This window comes from Centruroides sculpturatus, unplaced genomic scaffold, assembly GCF_000671375.1.
Source record: "Centruroides sculpturatus isolate CEXI.00-Female unplaced genomic scaffold, Cexi_2.0 scaffold340, whole genome shotgun sequence".
In the NCBI taxonomy this organism is placed as follows: Eukaryota; Metazoa; Arthropoda; class Arachnida; order Scorpiones; family Buthidae; genus Centruroides; species Centruroides sculpturatus.
The window spans coordinates 132,267-157,780 of record NW_019384518.1 but is presented as its reverse complement, the minus strand read 5'-3'; the positions used below and the strand labels follow the sequence as shown (position 1 = coordinate 157,780).

Here is a 25,514-nt window from a genome sequence, read left to right as displayed (position 1 = left end):
TCTGTTTTAGCATTTTTCTGCGGGATATATGCCAGTGCAGGTTATCTGCATGAAATTATGATAGTTATTGTTTGAATACTCTGAAAATCAGAATGCAACCATTATATAGTTTATATAACTTATACAGGGTGTCCATGTAAACATATATCCAGGGGCAAGATAGATTTTTCCAGCATTACATGAGTGTATGTATGTGGTGCCTACTTGTTCTAGTGCTAAAAAACTGAAGGAAAACAAGTTAAGACAATTTAGCATAATATACAAATAATCTCTGACTGTAAAGACAACATTGTAGAAATTGATATGAAAAGGGACATTTATTTTGTTAGAGAACTTGTTCAAAACAACCACCTTTTGTAATACAAAGATGTAGATGGCCAGATGGGTTGAGCTGTCAAGGTGACAACATACTGCTTTGGGGACCCAGGATTGAATCTGGACAACTCAAAAAAGTCCCAGGAATTTTTTGGGTTGTGTTCTGTCCAGATATATTGGGCCTCATCCCTCACAACCTGACTGGCCTATTGTGGACCTGACCAAACCCATAATAGGCTTGCTAAAAGAAATGCCTTCTTAGTGCCCACAGGGCAGAAAGAGTTAAAAAAAATACAAAGTTGTATATGATTGAGCATGGAATTATGGATGGCATGTAGCATTTCTGGTGTCACTGTTTCACATGTGTATCTTCAGATTGCCAACATCATATAGCACTGCTGGGTATGCATCATATACTGTTGCTTTTAGGAGACCCTACAGGAACAAATCAAAAAGGGCTCGCATCTGGGAAATGTGGTGGCTATGGAATGGGGCTGTGTTTTCTCATCTGGTGGTTGCCAAACCACTCTGCATGCCACTGATGCACATCTGTCTGGGAATGAGGTGATATGCCATTGTGATGGCATCAAATTTTCTGTAATTGTAGTTGTGACAATGACAAATTATTGAACCATTCATCCATCATCATGTTTAGAATGTTCAGGAATTGTCACTATTCAGGCTGTTATCAATGAATATGGGATCAAAAAGCTGTTTACTCCAAATTCCAGACCAGATGTTTAGAGTGGAATGCACTTTGTGTCATGTATCTTGTGCAATGTGGTACACATTGTGACTGTTGTACACTTCATTCCAAGTAAATAGTAAATTGTTAGTCTGTAAGATGATAAATCCATATTGTCAGTCTGTAAAATGAACTGAAGGAGTTGTGGTTCATCAAGCTTCAAGTTTAACATCATATGTTGCACCATTCAAATTACTGTGTAGCATCCTCTGCATGTTGTGCCAGTTGCAGATAACAGATGAATGGGTGCATGTTGTTGCAATGTAATATCCGGTGCATTTGTGTTTGCTGCAGTCTACGACCTAACCTAACCAAACTTAGATAAAGCTAGAAAGATCCTTTTGCCACTGGAAAGATGTTTAGGTAGACACCCATATATGAAATGAAGAAATTTATAGAATAATACAATGGACTAAGCAACTTGTATTAAAATTAAATTGATAAATTCTTTCAACCAAGAAATATGATACTATATCAACAAGTAAACCTTTACTTTATTCCAGCAACTTAATAATAAATATGACAAATGTCTTCCATACAAGTGTCCTGCCATTTCTAATTGACCTGAAAGCAGGGTGGTCAAGCTGATCAAAAATATTTGTTGTTGATATAGTAAATATTTCCAATTAGAGTTCTTAATTTAAATTGGAAATATGATACTAAGATACCTTATCTTCACCTCACTTTTATCTTATTTTCTCTGGTTCTTTATTCTTTAAATATCATTAAAGTACATGATGTTAATGGATTATTATATTTTGAAAACAGACTGGAAGAAACTTAAGAGAAAAAGTAAATAAATATATTTGTCATTCCTTATTATTAAATTCAATTTACAATGATCAGCCATTATATTCTTAGTTTTGAAAAGCCATTAAACTTATCCTTGTTTTATTATTATAAATTTAATTTAATTTTATATTTTTAAAGGTTTCTAGAAGAAATTGCAATTTGTTGTTTTTTCCATTTATTTTTATAAATGGAAAAAACAACAAATTGCAATTTCTAGAATTGCAATTTGTTGTTTTCATTTGTTGTTTTTGCAATTTATAGAATTGCAAAAAACAACAAATTGCAATTCTTCTAGAATTGCAAAATATAAAAACAATAATTCTGAATTAATTCATTCTAAATAAATTAATACAAAAATAAGTAGCAATTAAATCATAGGCAGTTTTCTTTTAATCAGTCAAGCTTTGTTAAACAATTAACTAAATAAAGAACTACTTATCAATAATAATGAGTCAGTAATAATGAGTAAAAGTTCAAAGTACTTGCAACTTTTTTATTTATTTTTATATGACATTTTGTTGAATGAAATTAAGTTTCCTCTTAAATTAATTGCATTCATTTTATAGTATATAAATTAGTTTTGTTTTAACAGAATTAAAAAAACAAAATAATCAGAGTTTTAAGGAGATAAATATACACTTACATGCTTTTTTTTAGAAAATGCTATAATACAAATTTAGTTGTATTTAAACTGATAGCAAAAGGAAAATAATTTATATTATTCTTGTGCTTATTTTAAATGTTAATATTGTTGATGTGTGTGAATTCTTTTTATATATTTTCACCATAACAGAATTTGTCACTGCACCTGACTGTCCAGGAAATCACAGAAAGGTTGAACATATTGGACATTATTCAATTATTTCTGAACATCTAAACATGTTAGGGAAAGTCAAGAGGCTCAACAAATGGGTACCACACGAACTCAGTGAGAGAGATAAGGAGCATCATTTGGAGGTCTGCAGTTCTTTAATTATTCGTCACAAAAATGAAAGTATTCAAATGAAATTCTTGTCCATCTACCTTATTCTCCAGACTTTTTGCCAACAGACTATCAATTTTTTTATACATTTGGACAGTTTTTTTGGCAAGGAAAGTCTTCGTGGAAAGAAATGCAGTAAAAAGTACCGGTACCTTTAATGACTTTTTGGTTTCTCATTCTTGTGATTTCTATCAAATTGACATTAATGCATTTCTGTTGCATTGGAAAAAGTGTATTGATGTTAGTGGAGACAATTTTGATTATGTAAGTTTTAAATTAAATTATTAAACGTTCAAAATCAGAAGTAAAAATTGGCCATTTCATTTGCAATAACCTAATAATATGAATATTCATGTAATATGGTATTTTTATAAACACGTTTATCATATAAATTGCAAATTGTGAGTACAGATATCTGTACTCATTTTTATTTTCTTTTTCAATTAAGACACGAGTTTAAGATAGCATTGGGGATATTCAAGAAGGAAGAATATTGTAAAGTTTTTATTCACATATTTTTCATACAAAAGTTAAATAAAAGAACTAAATTTGGATAACATTGAAAGAATAAAATATTTAAATATTTTTTTATTTACATGCCAAAAGGTCTGCGTAATTATTAATTGGGCTATTATAAAGCCAGTAAATAATTAAATACAATAGCTCAATGGATAATTCTATGGATTGTTTGGNCACATATTTTTCATACAAAAGTTAAATAAAAGAACTAAATTTGGATAACATTGAAAGAATAAAATATTTAAATATTTTTTTATTTACATGAAAATTGCCAAAAGGTCTGCGTAATTATTAATTGGGCTATTATAAAGCCAGTAAATAATTAAATACAATAGCTCAATGGATAATTCTATGGATTGTTTGGTGATACAAATAAATAGGATTGTGTATGTTATATATATTTACATGAAAATATTCATGATTGTAAGGAGAGTTACAGAAGGAACATAATGTAAATACAAGTATTAGCAGAAACATGAAATAAGATATAGACCATTTTAGGATCATTCCTAAACTCAGCTTTGAGCTAATAAACCTTGATCCTGCACTGATTACTCAAGACAATTTGGGTTATTGCATACAAATCATAACACTTGAAAAAGTTTGAGAGAGAGAGAGAATTATTTTGTTCTTTGAAATTGATTTTTAGGAACTCAGATGAATGAAATAACTGTAAAAAAGCAATGTATGACCAAAAGAGGGTTAGAATTGATCATGTAAGTCTGAATCTCATTTGATTAGGATTGGTAGAGGAACTATCATAATGACCAATAGGTACTAAACTGGGATATCAGAAAAAAAATTCTCTATCCAGTTCAACTTCCTCCAAATCCTACAGATTCAAACCTATATATTTTTGTATTTTATAGTTCCTGATTTAAATAATTGTCAGAGAAATTTATTTTTTAATGTGTATATATATATATATTCTCCCTTACTCTTAAAAGGCATAAAAATTTAACAGACAAAATTTAAAGCATAATTATTGTAAACTGAATTTACAGTAGAACCCCTCTAGTCCGCCCTCGGCTAGTCCATCACTCTGGTTAATCCGACTGTGGTCGGACTCGAGAAACTTGTCCCGACTCGTCAGTGACTCACCGTCCATGGTGTTCTTCTGTGTTCGTTACAGTATATGTTTTACATTGTGTGTACGTGTACAGTTTTGTGTGTGTTTTCAACATGTCAGGAGTGAAACGTAAACACGTTACTCTTTCATTAAATGAAAAATTAGCAGTGCTACAAAGACTGGACAAAGGGAAGATTGTTTATTTTACTTTTTTCTGATAATCCAACCTTTTTTGCACTCCAACCATATCCCCAGTCCCAAAGGTGATGGATTAGAGGGGTTCTACTGTAATTCTTTACATTATAGACATTAAATAAAATGTAAGTAGTTGAAAGAAAATTATTCTTAATAAAATAGATTATAAAAAATGAAAATACAAATGATAATGAAATTTGAAATTAAGGGAAAATAAGTTTTAATATGTGAAAACTTGTATAAATAAACTTCCCCTGCATCACTGGCTATCAATAATGTGATGCATATCTACAGAAGGGTCTCTCTTCCAGGATCAACAATATTCATTTAATAAATTTTTTCACAAATTTTAAATTTAATTAATAAGATGTATAAATAACAATAAAAATTTATGCAATATTATTGCTATTACAAGCATGTATTTTTCCAAGTAATAATATAAATGCAATAAATATTTAATGATTTATTGATTTAGCTGTTTAAATATTTATTAATAGTGAATCATAAATTATAATATATTTAACTATATAATATCAATTATCGTACATGTTTTTATTACTGAAATTATTAATTTATTAAATTATTTAAATATTGATTTTAGTAAACAATGAATATGTATGTAATGCACTGTACCGTAATTCAACTGCAGACGACTTTTGCATCTAAGGATCTCCATAATGTTCAGCCAATTTAAACTTTTACCATAGCATGGTATGAATAATTATGTTTACAGTCAATTCAATAAATGTTATTAATTAATCAATTGATACAGTTGGATTCTTATTGGCTATAATAAGGTATTCAATTAATAAAATATTAATGAATTTATCTAGAGGTAGGTGGTTAAGCCACTATCTTGTCTTAAATTTAATAATCAGAAATAAATTATATATATTGTGCCAGGGTAAAAGCTTAAGTTGGCTAACTTAAGCTTTTACCCTGGCACAATATATATAATTTATTTCTGATTATTGTGCCATGGAGGGTTATGGGTGCAAAGTTGTCTCCAGTCGACATGATAAGTGACCAGTATGGTAATGTAATTCTCTCATACAAACTAATCAGAACGTACTCTGTTATAATTGCAATGTTTATATTTTATTAAAAGGTATTCTATTATTTTTAATGTATAAAATATATGAAACTATAGGATAAAAAATATATTTTAAAATAAATGTATTTGCATATTTTAGTTCTAATAGTAACAGCAGTTTATAATAAAAAATCATTATTACTGGCCAGTGAATTAAAGAATTTTTTGAATGATATCATTTGGCACATTTTTTAAAAATATATTTTTTTGTTTTGATGTTTTTTTAAAGTGCTTTGTTATATATTTTTATCTGTAATAAATTACATTAATGATATAAAATGTGTTAATATAAAGTAATTTATGCATTATTTTTTCAGGTGATTGCATTGATGTTGGTGAAGCTGTGACAGATTTCATTGAGTATTTATTTAGTGAATATGGCGATAAATGCGGTAAAGTTATTACGAGTGAAGGTATCTAAAATGTTTTTCCTATTAAATTTTTACTAGATTTTATAGCTTGTTTATAAATTTTGTTATTAAAATAATATTAAAACAAATTGCTAACATTGTAGTTACCAAAAAATACTAAATTGGAAGTGTTTTCAACCTTACTTAGGTTATATTGTGTTGACAGAATAAATGGAATTGTGAGATAGCTTTTATTTTTTCAGCTAAGGGTGACAGAAACAACTTCCTGACAATTCTCTTCTGTTTATTGGGAGAGCTTGTTATCTTTGAAACTATAATTATATTTTTTCTTTCTTGATCCTTTGTTCTTGTTTTTTTAAATTAATGCACTATAAGGAGAGGTTGATAGACCTAGTTCAAGTGAGTCAAATTATTCATTTGGATAATGTAGCCCACTGAGGACAAAGAAGATATAATTAAGATTGAGAAAAGATACCATTCTCTTATTAGTATATAATTGGAAGAAGAGAGAGCATTACTGCCAACTATTAAAAACTATTTTTTTTTTGTTTTTTATTATGGAAATTCATCATTTCCCCTAGTTGTTGGAGATCAGAGTACCCTGTACTACAAAGCATTGCAGGATTTCCATAATAATTTCTTTATTAACATTAATCAATTACAAATGCAGAAGCTTTAACAACTATAAAATAGCATAAAAAGTATTTTTACAGTAGGCTTTTGCCATTTTAAATCAGCTTTGGTCTTTACAAACAATTGAGGTGAGAAAATATGAGTTAAAGTGATCATGTTGAGCTGGATAGACAAGTCAAGTACAGCACATGTTGCTAAGACATTTGATCTGAGAAAATACTGAAGTAATTAGTGGTCAAAGAGAAAGGACTCCTTTCTCTTTGATCACCTCAAATGTCATAATTACAAGGTCAATTATGATAATGAAGAACATGTTTTTCAATCTTATAGAAGAGTTGGTAACTCTTTTTGTTCTTGCAATATCATAGTTGTTCTCGGGTAGGTCTCTAAGGACATGTAAATGAAAATGAAATATGTTTGCAGTAGGAAGACCACTGTCTTCCTACTGCAAACATATTTCATTTCATGAAGAAGTGTGCTATGTTCTAAATATCTTTGCCACAAGAGCAACTGGTATTGCACTATGTCTGATCCTTTGCAGATAAGCATTGTGGTTGGCATGATTTGTCAGCATTTGAGACAAGATATGGCCTGGCTTAAGCCACTTTAGATCGATCATTAATGTGCTTTTTAATACTTGGGAGAATATTGTAAGTGAGTCTGTCTTTATCAGAATTATCCAAATGGTTCTTCCAGGTCTCCTGTATTTTTTCTCTAACGAGCTTTCTAATGTAGCTGGTAGGAAGTTTATTGTAATATATTTTCTGTCAAAATAACTAAATTTCTTAACGTATTAGTCTTCTTGTTACCTGTTGTGCCAAAGTAGACTCTGCTTCATGTCTGTATCTATTGTAAACTGGCAAAACATTAATATTCAATAATATATATAGCAGTAAAGATAATATACTTTTCTGCTCTGTCTATCCTTTGCCAAATAAATGGTATTTTTTATCATTCTTTATTGGTTGGATTGGAAATATTCTTATCTTTCAAATTGTTTTTTAGAAGAGATATTCTTTCTAACTCTCACGATCTTCCTAATTCTTATATCTACTTAATTCTGTTCTTGTAGATCTGATAATATTAATCAAACTCTAGTCCAGCAGGTAAAGAATTCTTTCTGAATTCTACAGCTTAATTTCAGTTATAATTGTTTTAGTTATTTTTTGTTCATTTTTTCATATATGTATAACATAATCTAATATTTTTTTATTGTAAAGCTGAACTGAATTTTTAGAAGTACAGTATTACAAATGCAATTGAGAAGTGACATGGATTTATCAAATATTAATTAATAAATAACAGGAAAGTACTATTGTGTGCTACTTTTACAGAAAAATTTTTACACATAACAATAACATTGAAACTGCCATAAAAAAGAAAGAAAAAAAAAGAAAATACAGTAGAGCATCGATTATCCGACTCAATTGGGGGACTGGGGTCAGTCGAATAATTGAAAAGTCGGATAACCGAAAAGTATGAAAAAATCCATTATTAGTGTAGTATATTATTATATCCCATGAAATTAGTATATTAGTATATCGCTATTAATCTACTTCGCGTTGAATTTCCTCTATGTTAAGCCTATCAAATTTTTTTTTTAAATAATAATTGTCGCTATTGCATCGTTAAAAATTATTTTAAAATTATTTTATTGCTCACAAAACAAACAACCACTCATAATTAGAAAATTAAGTCTTGTTTAAATACTGGCCTCCCTTTCATGATCGAGCCTGTATAGCCAGCTAAAACACGCAAAAATTTAACAAAAATAATATTAAAATAGCCAAGACATAGCCAAATATTGTAGCGCCACATCACTAGTGGACATTTGAATTTGCCGACTAGAACGCGGTCGGTTAACCGAGGTGACAGTTAATCGTGGGTCAGATAATCAATGCTCTACTGTAGTTCATTTCATAGCTGTAGTGCAAAACTGCACAATAGATATGGAATGAACTATTTACATCATTTGATTTAACAGATGGGAGTTCATTTTTTAAAGATTTTTTGTATTTATTTAATTTTAGTATTTCTTTATATTTATCAATTTAGTTTTTATGTATTTATTTATTTTATTTATGTGTTATTTACATGCAATGATCTTTGTACTTTTAAATATTTTCGAACGTATGTTTGAATTGCGTTATCTTAACATTTAGATGTTAAATTTGAATTGGCATTTCATTTAGTTTTCTACAGGAAGGATGTTAAAGACACTCAAAAACATTAGTTTGTAAATTTTTTGCTGTTCCAAGGTTATTGTTGTGTGAATTTATTTATATTTGCAAGATAGCTCTGATTTAGTGAACAATTTTTATATCTGAATTTAATCAATAAATGTAATGATATGACACTGCTTGTGCACAGCAAATTATGTAATTAGACTAATATTTAATTTTCAAAAAAATTTTAATACTAAATTTACAGAATTTTGCAGTAACTGTAATGATTAATAATAACACTTATAAACTGAAGTGTTATTAATATACTGCACACATTCATTTTTGACCACCAACCATTGGTTGAGGAGAGAGAGAGAAACTGGTGACAAAAAATTAGAGACACCTGCCTAATAATATGTAGCTCCTCCTGAGACCCAATAACAGTGCTACACAACATGGCATAGATTCTGTGAGGTGTCTTCATTGTTGCACAGGTATTTCAATCTATACATGTTTAATGGTTCTCTATAATTCAGTTGCATTTGTTGGATAACTGCAAGGCATTGAGTAATGTTTATGCAGTGTTGCATAAATGCTCTATGGGGTTCAAATCTGGCAACCGAGGCAACTGATGGAGTAGCTGAAAATCTGTCAAGTGTTCTCGAACCATTGTTGTATCACCCATGTCCTGTGAGGAGTAGCATTATCCTGCTGTTATAAACCATTACTGTCAAGGAACATAGTAAACATAAAGGGGTGCAAAACATCTGTCACAAGATTAGTATACTTTGCACTTGTCAAAGTTGATTGCAATCTCACTATTAGTCCCTGTTCATGCCAATAGAACACACTCCAAACCAGGACCACTGCCACCAGCTTTCACCACTCGTTACTGACATAATGGATTCATGGCTTTGTGTAGTTGTTGCCACACATGAACACGAATATCAATAAAGTTTAACTATATATGTTAACAAGTAGTCATTTATTTTACAGATATAACAGCCATCTGGCTAGTAATGTATATATAAACACTGTGTATGATTATTTGATATATTTCCAGGCCAAAATTTGTTGCTAGTTTGACACTGCTTATAAATTTAATATTATAATAACCAAACATATTTACTTAAAAAGTATTTATTAATAGGCCAGGTAAAAACATAGAAATGAAGAAATAAAATAATTGATATTAAAAGATTTTTTTACAAATTGACTCAAATATTAGCAAAGATTTTTAATCAATATAAATGAATATGAATGTTAAGGTTTTAAGTTTTCAAATTCAAAAATTGTAACTGTTTAGAATATTAACTTTGAATTTGTTCTAATTTGTATATTTTGTGCTACATTATTATAAACTGCAAAATTGTGAATATTAATTAAGAATAATGTTAAGCTGAGGATGATCAGATTTTGATTGAAAATGTTTATTTTAATTAATAAAAAGTTGGCTTTCTGAAATTAGCAGTGATTGATTTATTTATCATCAATTTTTCTGACTCTTCCAAAATCTTGCAAAGTATTTGAAACATATTTTTTCTTAATATTATATGCTTTTTGTTCTAAAAAGCCTATTTCTACTATAGGTTAAATGTTTTTCGAGATCTTCAAACCTTCAAATTAGTTTAATCTATAGTAAACTAATGATGGTGTACACCTGTACACCATCATTATTTTACTATATTTTACCAATATGAATACAATTAAGCAACTCAGTTTGCTGATGAAAAAACATTCAAACTTTTTTGTTAAATGCGTTATGTTTTGTAAGTTTAACACCAACAAACTGAGTTACTTAACTAATAATCTGTAGTAAAAATGGGCTGCTTAAAATGAATAATATACTTGTACAGTACATACATCTAATTGTAATGAACTTAATTCTGGAACTTAATTGCCAAAATTTATAATTGAAAAATCATGCAATTAAATAAAACAAATTTAGTAATAATATAAAATTTAAATAAAGAAAAATTTCTGTATAATAAGCTTGGGATCATAAAGTTCTTATATTGTTTATATTGGTTGAGTCCCATTAATGAAAAATTTTTTCTTTTAAAAACTCAGTTTTATGTAAAATTAATTTTTTTAACTTAAATTAATTTCATAAAATATAAATTATAAATATTAATTATATGCTCTTTTTAATCATAACAGGCATAGAAAAAATGTTGAATGATTTACGTAATCCTCCAAGTTCAAATAATCACGATGATCATATTCATAGCCATGGTGGACATCAAAATCATAATCACAGACATCATACTCATGAACACGACCATGACCACGACCACGACCATGACCATAATAATGATCATGATGATTGTCATGAGGATCACAATGAGGAAAGTCATTCACCAGTTTTTCCTTCAGAAAGACCACATGCAATTTATCATTATCCCTATGAAATGTCATCATATACAGATTCAATGACAACTGAAAGTTTTAATAAAAATACCTTTACTGGAATATCTGAGAGTGGTTCAAATAATAAAAGGCGAAAGAAAAGATTTGTAGCGATAAAAAGAAGTCATGCGGCAGATCATCACGAGCATAAAAGTTTAGCAGAAAAAGTAAGAACTTTTTTACATGTATATACTTTATATTTTTTTTATATAGACATTTTTAATTTGTATAATAAAAATTGTCAGTTTTGAATTAATTCATTAGATTACAAATCAAAAAGTAATGTATTTAAGACGAATAATTATGTACGAAATAAACAAAACTGTTTTTCAGAATTAAAGAATTTTAATGCCAAAAGACAGTTTTGTTTATTTTGTATGTATTTAAGGTTGAATAATACATTTAAAAGTGAAAGTGGTATAAGTCACTTTTCATCTATAGAAATACTTAATACTCATATTTCTTTACAACAAATATGTAAATAATTCTTTCAGGACTGAAATTCAGCAGAAATGTAGTTTTCTTTGGAACTGACTTACACCACTCTCGTTTTCAATGATTCATATATATACAGTACATGTTATAGGTATGATTAATGAAAAAAATTATTATTCATTTTTAATTTTCTAGTGTTTTGATTCAGACATGCTCATTTTAAGATTTGGACATTTGCCTTATACCAATGTTACGAGAAATGAATTCCTTCAAATGTGTCCCGCACTCATTCAACAAATTGTAAGTGGTGTTTGTAATAAGAATTCGACAAAGATTGTTTCCCGTCCATCAATGACTGAATGTAAGAAAATTTTGCTGATAAATACTTATTTTCATTAGTTCAAAAATTATTCCTTTTTTTGATAAATTATTGAAAAAGAAACATTTCTTAATTCATAAAACAAATTTTTCTAGTATATGGATACAGTTCATTGGCTGTGTTTGTCATCAGTTTGTGTGCCCTTGGTGGAATTTTTATCCTTCCAATTATGGCCAAAAGTGTGTATCATTACATTATGATGGGTTTCATTGGCTTATCTTTTGGAACTATGGCTAGTGATTCTCTGTTGCATCTCATTCCACAGGTGAATTATCATTTTATACACCATATTTGTCATTTTAATTGTTTTATATTTTTAATTTTTTACAGAAATTATTTATTTCCATTTATAAATATGATATTAAACTGTTAAATATCAATATTATAAGGGTGTAAAATATAATTAGAAAATAACTAATTTAGTAATAAATGATTAAAAATAACTGAGGATATTTTTAACTTACATAATATTGTGATGACTACAGTTGTAGCTTGCATATTATGTATGGCTGACATGGCTATAAGTCTTAATGATGTGAGGAGGCTACTAAGGTGCGTCTCTTGAGGAAGAATCGGTCGTGTCGATCATCCAATTGCATCCACAAGTAGCGTCAGCATAGAGTTGAATAAATGATCTCAGGACAGACGATGGAATCCACCAGTAGTTGTCACAAGTTTATTTTACAGAATATGTACAAAGGTTACAATTACAATGACCACTAACAATGGTTGGAGCGTTTGACGAGGTGAGTGACCAGACGGTAGCATGTCGACCCAAAAAATGAGTTAGCCTCAGTCTGATGTCACGTAGGTTGGAGAAGCAGTCAAGTGCTATGTTGCCAATCGCCACAGATGTGACAGTTTTCAGCATGTTGCTTTATAGTTTAAGTGTAAGAATTTGAAAATAGCAATTTACAATTCTATTCATTTTTTAGTTTCAAGTATCATAATTAGTTTCTTTCAACAAAGTTTTCCCTTTATTAATGTTTTTTTAATATTATATGAAATTTACTTATTTTTTGTTTATATTATTTGATAAATACAAGAATAACCAATGATAATTAGTTCAAAGTACATCTATGTTCTTTGGTCTTTTTATCAAAAACATATCTTGTTAGTTGTATTCTGTACAATGTTTTAAATAAGTTGATGCAGTATTTTTAATTGTACAAAATGTTAGGGGTATAGCCTACTGTAGTTTATTTATCTGTTTAATTTGTTGGGTTGACATCAGTGTTTTTTTAGTGAGAATCAATAAACTTTGTTCATGTTCTTACATTCTACATTCTTCAATGAGTAGATGTGAATCCATGTCTATAAGGAAGAAACAAAAAACAAGCTTTTCTTTTCATCTAAATTAATGTTTATTTTTTATGATTCAGTTATCTATACTGTATAGCATTATTCTACAACATAGCCTAATTGCATGAATGTGCAATTTAAGATTATAGAGGAGGAGAGAATCCCAGCAGGTCTTGGCATTGTTCATAAACACCTGGATATGAAAGAGCCTTGTATCTGTGTATGTTTTCCAAGGATGAAAATAGATCTAGAATTTTTAGATGGATGTGGTTATCATAACTTGAAGTTTACAATCAATATGGATGAAAGGCTGAAAGATGGAATCATGAGTGAAAAATGATCTCTAAATGAGTATCATCTCTTCTCCACAAGACTACAATTGTCATCAATCCTTTTTTGGAGTTTTCTTGAAAACTCTTTCTTAATAGACAACTGTTTTAATTGGATCATCAAACTATCACCAAAAATATGCATAGATTATCCAGGAGTTGGTCTCAGGGATGAATTTCTTATCTAATTCTCATCTCTACCTCTTGAATTCATTTATTTTAACTAAATTTACCAGAATCTGATAATTGACTTTTGATAAATAATTAATAAGACAATTCAGATTTCTCATCTTTACTCATGGACAGTGTGAGTGAGGGTGGGTACAAGCCAACCCTAAAATTTTTCTTGATCAACCTTCCATCCACCCTGAAATAATTTATTCAAGTCTATCCATACTGACCATTATTGGAAAGTTTTTTGAATATCATTATTTGCCAAGTAATTATACATTCTCACTAAACTTTTTCCTTCTTATACAGAAGTGTCTTTCTGAAAATCAATTGTTAAATTTTAAAAATTAGTTTGTTTGATGATAAAATGTGCATATAATAACCACCATGCTAAAACAATGTTCTGCCCACCTCTGTCCTCCTAGAATGAAAATCCTAGCACCATTACTACATATGCATAATATTTTCATCTGACATGACATAAATTCAACGTTTTACTAAACAAATGTTCCAATTTTTGTACATACGTATAAGCCAGGGGTGGCCAACAGTTTTTGCCCCCCGGGCCAAATTGGAAAGAAAACTTTTTCCACGGGCCAAACTAGAGGCGGCCCTAGGAAGATTTTGAGGTACTGCGAGATCTCATTGTAGTGGACGCCATGAATCTCCCCTTTCACCATCTTTCCTATCTCACTTTTATTTCACCTTCATCTCTACTCTACTACTACTTTTCTTTAATCTTCACCCTCAGGCAATACCCATGGGTAGTCCCGAGTCTTCATCCCCTTTCTGCTATAATGTATTGCTAAAATGTGGTGTCATCCTGTAGGGACTAAATTGTAGATAGAGATTACAGATACATTTTTCACATTATGTTTTATCAACATTTTACACTGTACTTACAAGATTTGTAATGGAGGGTTAACTCTAAACACACACAGTGAGTTGTTGACTTTTTTTTTTTAGTTGTCAGAATTTTTCATTGAGCTATTCAGACTTGGGTAGCTAATATTGAAAGATTGATCGCGGGCCACATAAATTCATTAGGCGGGCCATATGTTGGCCATGCCTGGTATAAACTATATAAACCTGTGTCATTCTAACTGCTATACAGCAAGCTTACAAAAAGTAGCATAAATATAATTAGTCCTAAATTAAATACTAGAATGAAAAACTTAATTGAAAGGACTCTTTGGATGTAAACTTTATATTTTGTTAGTAACAAGTGGGTCAAAGATTGTTCTTTTATTTTGCAAATCTTTGGATAGAATACAGATTATGTACTAACCTATGAGATCGAGATTTGCTATTTAAATCTGTCAAGACTTCATTAAAAAATAAAAAAATAGTAAGTTTAAAATAAAATTGTGAATTTACTGTTTATAATTTGTTCATAAATACAAAAATATAATGGTGCATTGTTTAAGTGACACTCAAAGGACCAGATAGAAAAGACATGTAATAAGATACACTGAAAATAGTAGAACAAATAATCTTTACTACAGACTTTTGGTTTCTAGTGAATATTTTAATTTGTGTTATATCTTTATTATTAAAAAAAATAATATTCTTTGTTGAGGATCCCTCTTGCAGAATATTAGAAATATGTAAATTTACCGTTTTATGATCCATTAGCCAATAATTAACTGCTACTTCTTTTCTCTGAGGTAATACGGCCAATAGGGGCCAGTTTTATGCTGTTTAATTCTGGGAATGTGAACAGAAAGGTGCAAAAATGAAACAAAAAATGTACAGTAAGAACCTGTGATTAAATTTGATATAACGTGGTCTCCTCGAAGGCTAAAAAAAAAAAGCTCAAAATTTACACTGATTTAAATTATCACGGCATTTTATTGATTCATACATAATACGATTATTTACAAACACAAACCAATCAGAAAAAGTGGCAAAAAGGTGTACTTTCTTTAAATCTATGTTTGTTTGGTGTAATTTTGAAAAAAATATATCATGGATGCCATAGGCAATAGTGGCTTTGCTTGGCAAGAATTAACTTAAATGCATGAACAAAGTGTGGAAGAAGTTATGGCCGAAGGTATCCAAGAATTCTCAACGAGAAAAGCCTATCGCTGTATCGTTAGGTTGATCAAACTCAACCTAATCGATACGGTAGGACTAGGAGATGTAGACGAGCAGGATACCACAGGTTTCTTGTGAGAGTCTTATCAATGATGACCTTCGAGAACTGGCAGAACAAGGAATTCATGTGAAACTGGAAAATAAGAGATTCTGAAAATGAAGAACCCAAAAAATTTCTCTACAGATTTTCTTAGTAAAAGTTTGGTAACAATAACCGAAATCATTTATCAAATTGTAGCAAATGATCTAGATTTTAGAAAGGAGTGCAAAAGCAAAATGAGGTGTTTTGGATACGATCTTCTGCTACCGACATTTGCTTAAGGAAAGAAAAAAGCGACAAATGAAACTTTACGACTTTATTGCAAAAAAACAAGAATTTCAGGAAAGTCAGGACCTTCGTCACAAAAAATGAACTAATTAATTTATTATTATACATTTCTGTATGCATATGTTTATGTGTTATTTAACATATATTTTTATACAAATTAATATAAAAATAACTTAAAGTAAAATTTTTTTATTTTCGGTTGTGTGTTCCCCTATCACTATTTACTCTATGTTAAAATGACCGCGTTTAATGCTGTTTCGTTTAGCGCTTTGTCATCTAGGAATGCATCCTCTGCATTAAGCGGGGTCTTACTGTATTTTAGAAATTTTGAACGTGTTTTCTAAGAACTATATTGTGCTATCTATTATCTTTTTCAGAAAATAAATGATGTATACACGAAACTCTGTAAAGAATTTAGATGTATAAATGAAATATTTCATCATTGAATAGGAATAGTGTAAAATGATGTTTAAGTGTGAAATGTATAAACAGCACTCCACTGAATAGGAATAGATACCTACAAAAATGCAATTTAATGTATTAAAAAATTGACACACACTATTATCAAAATGTTTTCACTTTCCATTGACATTTCTTTCATGGATGAATCCATCTTGACACATGATTTGCATCAGTGTGGGAGTAGAGTTGTTTCATATGTTAATGAACAACACTAAAATGCTTACACTACAATATTGCACCTGAAGCAGATCTCGATAGAGATTCGAAAATGTTTGTTCTTGCATCTAAATAAGTACCTTACTGGAAATAAAAAGGTTCTGAAAGGGTTAACTACAAATAACAAACAACAAACAGGAAGTGCATGAACAATTTGGAATGCTTTAAAACATTTTTTAAATAACTATTTTAATAATTTTATTTACTGATAACAAAAAATTATTTTTACTTTATTCAGGCTTTGGGCTTACATTCTCACGATACACAAACATCAGAAGAAACGGATGTCGGTGTTAGTTTGGAAAATATTCCATTTTATTTATGGAAACAATTAGGTGTTCTTGGAGCTATTTATTGCCTTTTTGTCTTTGAAACAATTATGGAAATCTTCTCAAGCAAGGATGATCATGAGGTGAATTATTTCTATACTTTAGGTAATCATTGTTTTTTCTTGTGAAAGAATACATTACAGGCATATTTTATTATAATGAATTACAAATAAAATTTATTTTAAGTACCCATGGGTAGTCCCGAGTCTTCATCCCCTTTCTGCTATAATGTATTGCTAAAATGTGGTGTCATCCTGTAGGGACTAAATTGTAGATAGAGAGTTTTCTGCAGAAATCACATAATCATGGGCACAGTCATGTTCCTGATAAAATACCAGAAGAAATAAGGTTAAAATCAGTTAGTGTGAAAACAGAATCTACCACAAACTTGGTAAATTTTATTTATTATTTTAAATTCATTAACATTTAAAATTTTAAAATAAAATAATAATTAAAATATGTATAGTACATATCCCAAATAAATAATTCACATTAAATGAATGAATAAAATATCATCTATAAAAAAAATGTTATTTGTCTTTAGAAGCATTAAGTTATGTTTCTCTGAAATAAATTTTTGTCACAGAGCACTTTTTAATGTCTTGTTTGTTTCCTTAGATTTCAGGTAGTTATTTAATTTATTATTTGGCCAAGAATAGAAGTCCAATCCCAAAAGCAATTAGGTTTGATTGCCTGAACAGATTTGTACAATAATATTGGGAAATATTCCCTCAAGAAATCAGTAAGTGTTCTTGGGCTAGTTTTTTTCCCATTCCAATCCCTGGCACACCAGTATTTTTGTGAAATTAAGTAAAAATAATTATAAAAACAGAGAGAATGGAGTTCAAATGCATTTTTGTTTTTTAATTTTAATTTGTAGATTGAATTAATAAGGAAATATAATAACAAAGTTTGGTTTTAACCGTTTTGAGAAAAATGAGTTAACTCAAAGCCTGGACTTGGAGTTAGAGTTTAGTTTCCAATTTTTTCGAATTTTCTGTGGCTGTAAATTTCCCATTGTGGCTTGATCAAGCCATGTTTCTTTAGTTTCCTTTCCTTTTATTTTTTTCTTTTAAAATCTATTATTTCCGGTCTTTGTCTATCTAGCCTTGTCTTTATTGGTTGGCCTTAAGTGGCTCTTTCAAGAAAAAAGGGTCACCCGATTGGTTGGGGAAATTAATGAGTGAAGGTGTATACAAAGGAGGAGGATGACGAAAGAAGGGTTACTTTTGAGTCAAGTTTTTGAAGAGGGAGGGCGAAATCCAGTTGAATTGTCGAAATTTGGAATAAAAATGGAGGTGTAAATTATCAGGTCTGGAGAATAATTCTCTAGGTGAAAAGGAAGAAAAATAGTTATAAAAGTTTCGATGTACTTTTTGTCCAAATCAAGGACTAACTGAAACAAGAGATTTATAAGAAGTAGAACGTGTGCAATGAGAAGACTAACTCGCAATTACTCCCATTTTATCAAAAAAAAAAAAAAATAGGAAAAATCCCCTGATGTTTATTTCTGCTAACTGTTTCTTTCTCTAAATTTATTTATCATCTAACCCCTATTTTTCCAGGACCCAACTAGTTGTAATATTAGTTGAAGTTAAGAGATAAGTTTAGGTTAAGTTGTTTTTGTTTGCAAGAGATGTTTCGGTCATTTTGTAATTTTTCCGTTCCAACTTCTGTATATATGTAAATAATTGTCCAGTGGAGTTGTCGGAATAATTCTTATTTTTGAAGTATTAAAATCCGCTTTTCTTTTTATCTACACCGAGTGATTCTTTAGAGCTTTTTTCCCCTTGGTAACACTGTCTTCAAGCCATTTCTCAAGAATCTATTCACAGAATGGATACAAAATTGTATAGAGTTTATGGTGCTTTTGAGTGCATTGTCAAGGCACTCAACACCTTGTGTCTCAATCAGAATGCTGGTAACATACTATAAAAGGATGCCAAACACTAGGTTGTAATAGATGTGTGGTTCAGCATGGAGCCATAGTGTTTGTTTATCTTAATTGTCTGTGTTCATGTGGAATGTAAGAGAAAATAGTTTTGAGTTAAAAGTACTGACAATTTTGACTTAATGAGATATGTGGAAAATGTATATATTATGCCCAGGACCCAGTTAATACAACTTCAACTTAGCAAGGTTTTACTTTATGCATTTGATATTAAATATATTCTGTACTGTTAAATCTCTGAAGATGGAATTTTTCTAGCAATTGTGATTTGTTAAGATAAATCAAGATGGCTAGAAAAAGTAAAAATAGATTAAAATTTAGAACATATGCTAAATAGAAATACAATAGTATTGATTAAAGCAGTATTACAAATATATGTTTTACAAGAAATCTAAATAACTGGGTGGATCCAGGGGGTGCAGAGGATGCATATGCACTTCCTAAAATTCTAAGTAGAAAAAAGTTTTCTGTAGTAGAACTACAGTACAAAGGATATTGATATTGATACGAAGTGCAACTCCTAAATGAAATTCCTGTATTCACCCCCTGCATATAAATGAACAATATACAAATGAAATAACACTAAAAACAGTGTTTTAATGGTGCATTATTTTTTGAACTCTGGATAGATAGATAGATAAGAAAATATCCAACAGAACTAGATATAAACAAAAAGACAAAAACAGTTCATTTGAAGAACATTAAATGTAATTTAGAATACTATAATTTACTTAATAGTTAATAATAAGAAAAAGATTTAATACTAATTCTAAAAAAGTTTAGGGATATAAAATAGATTTTAGCAAATAAAAATTTTAATAAGTTAAGATTCAAATATATATATACACTCATGTTTGTGAAAATTGCAACACCATGAAGGAATTGTCAGAAGTTAATGAAATTTATTCCACATATTACTGATAGTGGTACAAATAAATGATCAAATTTACAAGACAAAAAACAAAAAGAACATCGGAAATCAGTACTTTGTGTGTCCGCCACACTGAGCAATGAAAGCCTGTACACGTTGTGGCATTGAATCATACAGGTTCTGAATGTAATCCTGGGGAATGGCATTCCAGATGGCTTTGGCTTGATGCCAAAGTTCAGTCTTACTGTGTGCCCCACCAGCTGTACGAGCGAGTCACCGACCAATGAAATCCCAGATATGCTCGATGGGTGACATATCTGGGGAATAAGCAGGCCATGGAAGAAGCAAAACCTGTTGTGCACTGAAGAAGGCTTGTGCAGTCTGACAAACATGTGCATGGGCATTATCTTGCTTAAATACAGCACCCAGAATGCGTCGAAGAAGGGGAGGACCTCTGGCTCCACAATTTCCTGTATGTAGTGATTACTATTGAGGTTGCCCACAATGTGCACTAGATGGGATCGACAATTATACTCAATAGCTCCCCACACCATGATGCCAGGCATTTGTGTGGTATGGTGCTGGATAACACACTGTGAGAGCAGATGTTCCCCTCTGTAACGTCTGACACATACTCTTCCAGCATTGTACTGCAGATTGTAGCGAGATTCGTCGGAAAAAACAACTTGTTGCCACTGGGCACACCACGCACTGTGTTGCTGAGCCCATTGAAGTTGAAGGCATCTGTGAATCAGTGAGAGGGGAATCCTGCGTAGAGGAACCCTTGCACACAGTTCATGCTGCAGAAGATGGCAATGAACCGTGGAGCTAGACAACAAAACATCTGTAGCTGTGCTCCAATGTTGTGCTAACACACGAGATGACGCTGTATGGTCCATCACAGCCATGTGGATTAGGTGTCTGTCATCCCGTACCATTGTGCTATTGCTTGCCCCACTGCCAGGTTTTCGTCTTATTTGGTTCTCCTCTGTCCATTTCTTCCAAACATGCATCACTGTTGTAACATTACACTGCGTGCGGGATGCGATTTCTTGATACGAAAATTCACCCTCTCACATACCAATGATGCGGCCTTGTACAAACTCCGTTAGTTGTTGGTATGGCTTTCTCTGCTTTTGACGAGGCATATTGACCACCAATGAAACGTTTACCGCAGACAGAGGAATTAAAACGGATTTCAATGCATCTTTACAGTCCTTTATATACCTGGAACAAGCGGCTGATAAGGAGCTGGTTTTCGTTCCACGCACATGCAATTGCTTTGTAATTCTATTCATTTGCATGTCTTACCTCACTTTACATTTCCTGTAAGTTTGGTTCAATTTGCACAATTCCTTCATGGTGTTGCAATTTTCACAAACATGAGTGTATAACATGTATATCTACGGGGTGTTCATAAAGATAGTTTGCCTATTTAGAGCAGTCTAAGAGAAAACTTCTTATTGGATTTACAAAAAATTTTCAGTGTGTTATTGAAAGCATGAGAAGCAAGTTTATAGGAGAAATATTTTAGCTCAAATGGCTCATTTTAGTTGCCATCAGAGGAAAATTGACACTTTAATCAATGATGAAATCAAATCTAACAAGAAATCATGTTTCTAAAAGCAAACATTTAGAATGATGACTAGTTTCCAAGACAGTGCACAAGTTGTTAAATTGTTCTTTTAGAATAACAGCTCCACTAATGTTGTATTCAAGTGGTTGAGATCATTGAAGAGAATACAGAAAAGTTTGATTTCTACAACTGGGTTGCAAAACATAATTTTAAATTTTGAAGAAACAATAGATTTGTTGAATGTTAAACCTAGAAAGGATTGAAATACTGTTCATGAGTAGCTGATAGCAGATGTAACAATATTAAAGGTTGAGAACAGCATATAAAATGTGCATAGAATCAGTAGTATTTGTCGTATTGTAAGATCATTAGTTAAACCATCCTCAACAGTTCACAAAATTGTAAAAAATTATGCACTTCTGCTCTTACAAGATATTTTGTGTTCAATAACTTTTATCTTCTGATCCAGATGCTAAACAGACATTTGCATTGCAATTCTTAGCTAAGAGTAATGTGGAGAGTGATTGGCCATGGAACATTCTTTTGACAGATGAAGCTTTTTCCATCTGTATGTCATTCTAAACCTGAAGACGATCTTTTAACAATTAAACTTTTGGTTCATAAACTCTAACCAGCAATAGACTTATTATATACTAGCCACTGGCTAATACATTATAAGTCTTGTTGGTCTAATGTTTAATTAAACTGAAATACAGACAGAAGGTGTGGATATTGACGTTTTAACAAGGTTGAAAAATTTTTAAGTTAATAAGTAATTTGTGCCAGAATAAAGGTTTATATGCAAGGAGTATTAAAGGATATTGTCTATTGGGAAGTCAAAAACACTGGTGGATCTTAACAATATGGCACAATACAGTTTTTTAACGTTTCACAAAAGACTTTGTGATCAACAATTGAGCCTTCTATCATGAGGTTTCAAATGATGTCAGAAATGGAGGTGACATATCAAACATGTTGTTTTGAGACATATTGAATAATCACTTAGTATGGATATTTTTCCCACTGGCAACTTATGGAATTAAGTATTCTTCCTTAAACTTGCTTTCCATGATTCAATAACACAGAGCAAAAATTTGTTGTAAATTTGGTAAATAGGTTTGGCTATAGACTGCACTAAATAGGTGAGCTTACTTTATAGATATCCTATAAATAAAACAATTATTTTATAAAATTTTATTAAATTTAAAAAGTGAATATCTTATATTTAGGCAAATGCACAAGCTCAGAATGTGTCACTCTCTATGGATGGTTTATCTTCAAAAGATATGACCACTCAGGAACCTGTGTTCAAGTCCAAAGCTCTTTGTTGTGGTTAGTTTTTTTTTATACATAATACCATAATAATAATAATAATGATAATAGTAAATATCATAGTCTATTATTAAGTGTTTAACTTCTAAAATTTTTACATTTTTACAATGATAAAATTTGTTCATTTAAGAATGCATTTATATTGATTTTAAAAAGCTGTTGACTAACAAACAATATATTAAATTCAAAGTTTTAAATTTTCTTATTGATATTGAATTTATTACATGTTGATGAAAAATTATTTGTTGCAAATATTACCTTCTTACAATAATTTTTCAAGGGTAAGAAGTATATATAACAGAGCCGAGAAAGTAATAAAAATGCACTTCTTACTTCTATTCTTACCAAATATGGTAATGGGTCGAAAAATGACCCTTGAAGTTTTTTACATTTTTGGACTAGGAACCTCAAAATGTTGAGAAATAAAAAATTTCAGGGTTTTTTCTATATATATGGATGTTAGTGTGTGTGTGTGGGTGGGTCACAATTTTGTTCACTCTGTTTGAAGCTTAATAATTCCCGTGCTTTTTGTCAAAAATTTCTGAAATTTTGCAGATAGGTTTGTTTATTATGGGGATTGATGCTATAAAATTTTGGTGGTTAAAGGTTGAGGAGTGGTGAGCTGGAGGGGACTCGTGTGTCAGCCCTAGAGTAGGGTCGGACTTAATGAAGATTTTACTGGTTATTAGCATTTACAATTTTTTATAAAACCCATCCCTACCCTCAAAATTAAGCTTTTGCCATTTANTCAGTGTAGTAGCCTATTTATATGTAATAAATTGCAGTTTTTTGATTTATTCTTCTTGATTTCTCTACTACTACTACTACTACTACTACTACTACTACTAGTTATGATTATAGTTTAAATATGCTACTTTGCATATCTGTTGAGTGATTTTTGATATATATCATAGGTGATGCAATTTCCATCGCTACTACTATATATAAAAAGATTCATATTCTCAATCTACGATGTTGTTATTTTATTGCAAGCTAATACAATAAAAAAAATCAAACATTTTAATCAAAATATACAAAATTTAATAGATACAAACAATAATATATGAAAATTAATTAGATGATGCTAATCCAGCAACAAATTACTTAACTTTCTGGCAATATTTTGCCAGAAAAGTTAAGCAGTTTGTTGCTGGATTTTTTTTAAAGAGAGAATCCAAAATATGAATTGTTTGTTATAAAAATTAAAGATGTAGTCTTTTAATAAAATATCATAACAGACAGTGCCAAATGCAGTATAAAATGTTGCTGGGGAAGTTAAGCAGTTTGTTGCTGGATTTTTTTTAAAGAGAGAATCCAAAATATGAATTGTTTGTTATAAAAATTAAAGATGTAGTCTTTTGTTTAAATAAAAACAAAATCGATTATTAACAAATTTATATAATGTGGAAATATTTAGCTTTCTTAGAGATGGTTAAAGCTGTCTTATCCAGCTTCTTTCTGATAACAATTAAAATTCCATTGCTAGCTTTGAGACCATCACAAGTTCACCATTTCTTATTATTCAAATTTTTCAGGATTATTTTTAATTCCTTAAGCTCTGTGATGGCACTGTAGTTTTGTAGTTTCATAGTGCTTTTCCTCAATCAGTCATTAATTTTTCCCTGTTATTTTCTCACGAGCATTCATCAGGTTTATTTGTGGATTTAGGTTTTGTGGGCAAAATAGAGGAAAAACTGTAATAGAAATCAATTAAGTATCAATTTTCATAAGAAAATAAGGAACTGGTGTGGTTAAAAAAATCATCATAATATAACAAAGTATTATCTAACAACTAAATTTATATTTTAATATTGAAATATGAAGCAGAAACAGGGATGGTGAGAAAGAAATATAGAGTGAGAGTGAATCTTGTTAAAACAATATTTTTAAGAAGTGTATTAAAAGAGAAATAAGGAAGAAAAAGGATATGAAGAAGTATAAGAAAAATAGATATAGAAAATTTAAGGTAATATAAATGCATGAAGACAATGATAGACAACATTATCAAGAAAAATGTACATACTGATAATACAGAGAGAGAGAGAAATAAGAGAAATCAAAAATAAGATGGAACAAAATGGAACAATGGAATAAATTAATCTTTTGTCCATTAGGGAAAATGCAAACAACACATTGATTGAGTGATTAATTACTATCTTGACAAGAGTTTATCTTTGGAGTGATAACTACAAGGGCAAGTCAAAAAAAGAGTGAGAAAGAATTTATTACTCACAAAAAGGCAGGGTTCTTTTTGTGAGTAATAGCCTTGTTCAAAGTTGATATGGTGTTTTTCAAAGTAGTCCCCATTAAGTTGTATGCACTTGGTCCAATGTGCGTGCTAGTCCTGGAAAATTGCTGGAACTTATCTTTTGGCAACATCTTCAGAACTACTTTTGACTTCTTCAGAACAGCCTTTGATGAGTGAAAAGACTGGCCTCATATCTCCAA

General features: G+C 30.3%; 1 protein-coding gene across 1 annotated transcript in view; it reads left to right on the top strand.

The window, feature by feature from the left end:
- Positions 1-25,514, top strand: part of LOC111622646 (zinc transporter ZIP14-like) — a 49,555-nt gene that overhangs the window by 15,389 nt on the left and 8,652 nt on the right. Inside the window, exons 4-10 of the mRNA XM_023365057.1 lie at positions 6,028-6,123; positions 11,040-11,455; positions 11,919-12,084; positions 12,198-12,367; positions 17,246-17,419; positions 17,629-17,727; positions 22,964-23,066. Of these exons, the coding sequence (XP_023220825.1) occupies positions 6,028-6,123; positions 11,040-11,455; positions 11,919-12,084; positions 12,198-12,367; positions 17,246-17,419; positions 17,629-17,727; positions 22,964-23,066 (1,224 nt within the window). The remainder of the gene's footprint in view (positions 1-6,027; positions 6,124-11,039; positions 11,456-11,918; positions 12,085-12,197; positions 12,368-17,245; positions 17,420-17,628; positions 17,728-22,963; positions 23,067-25,514) is intronic.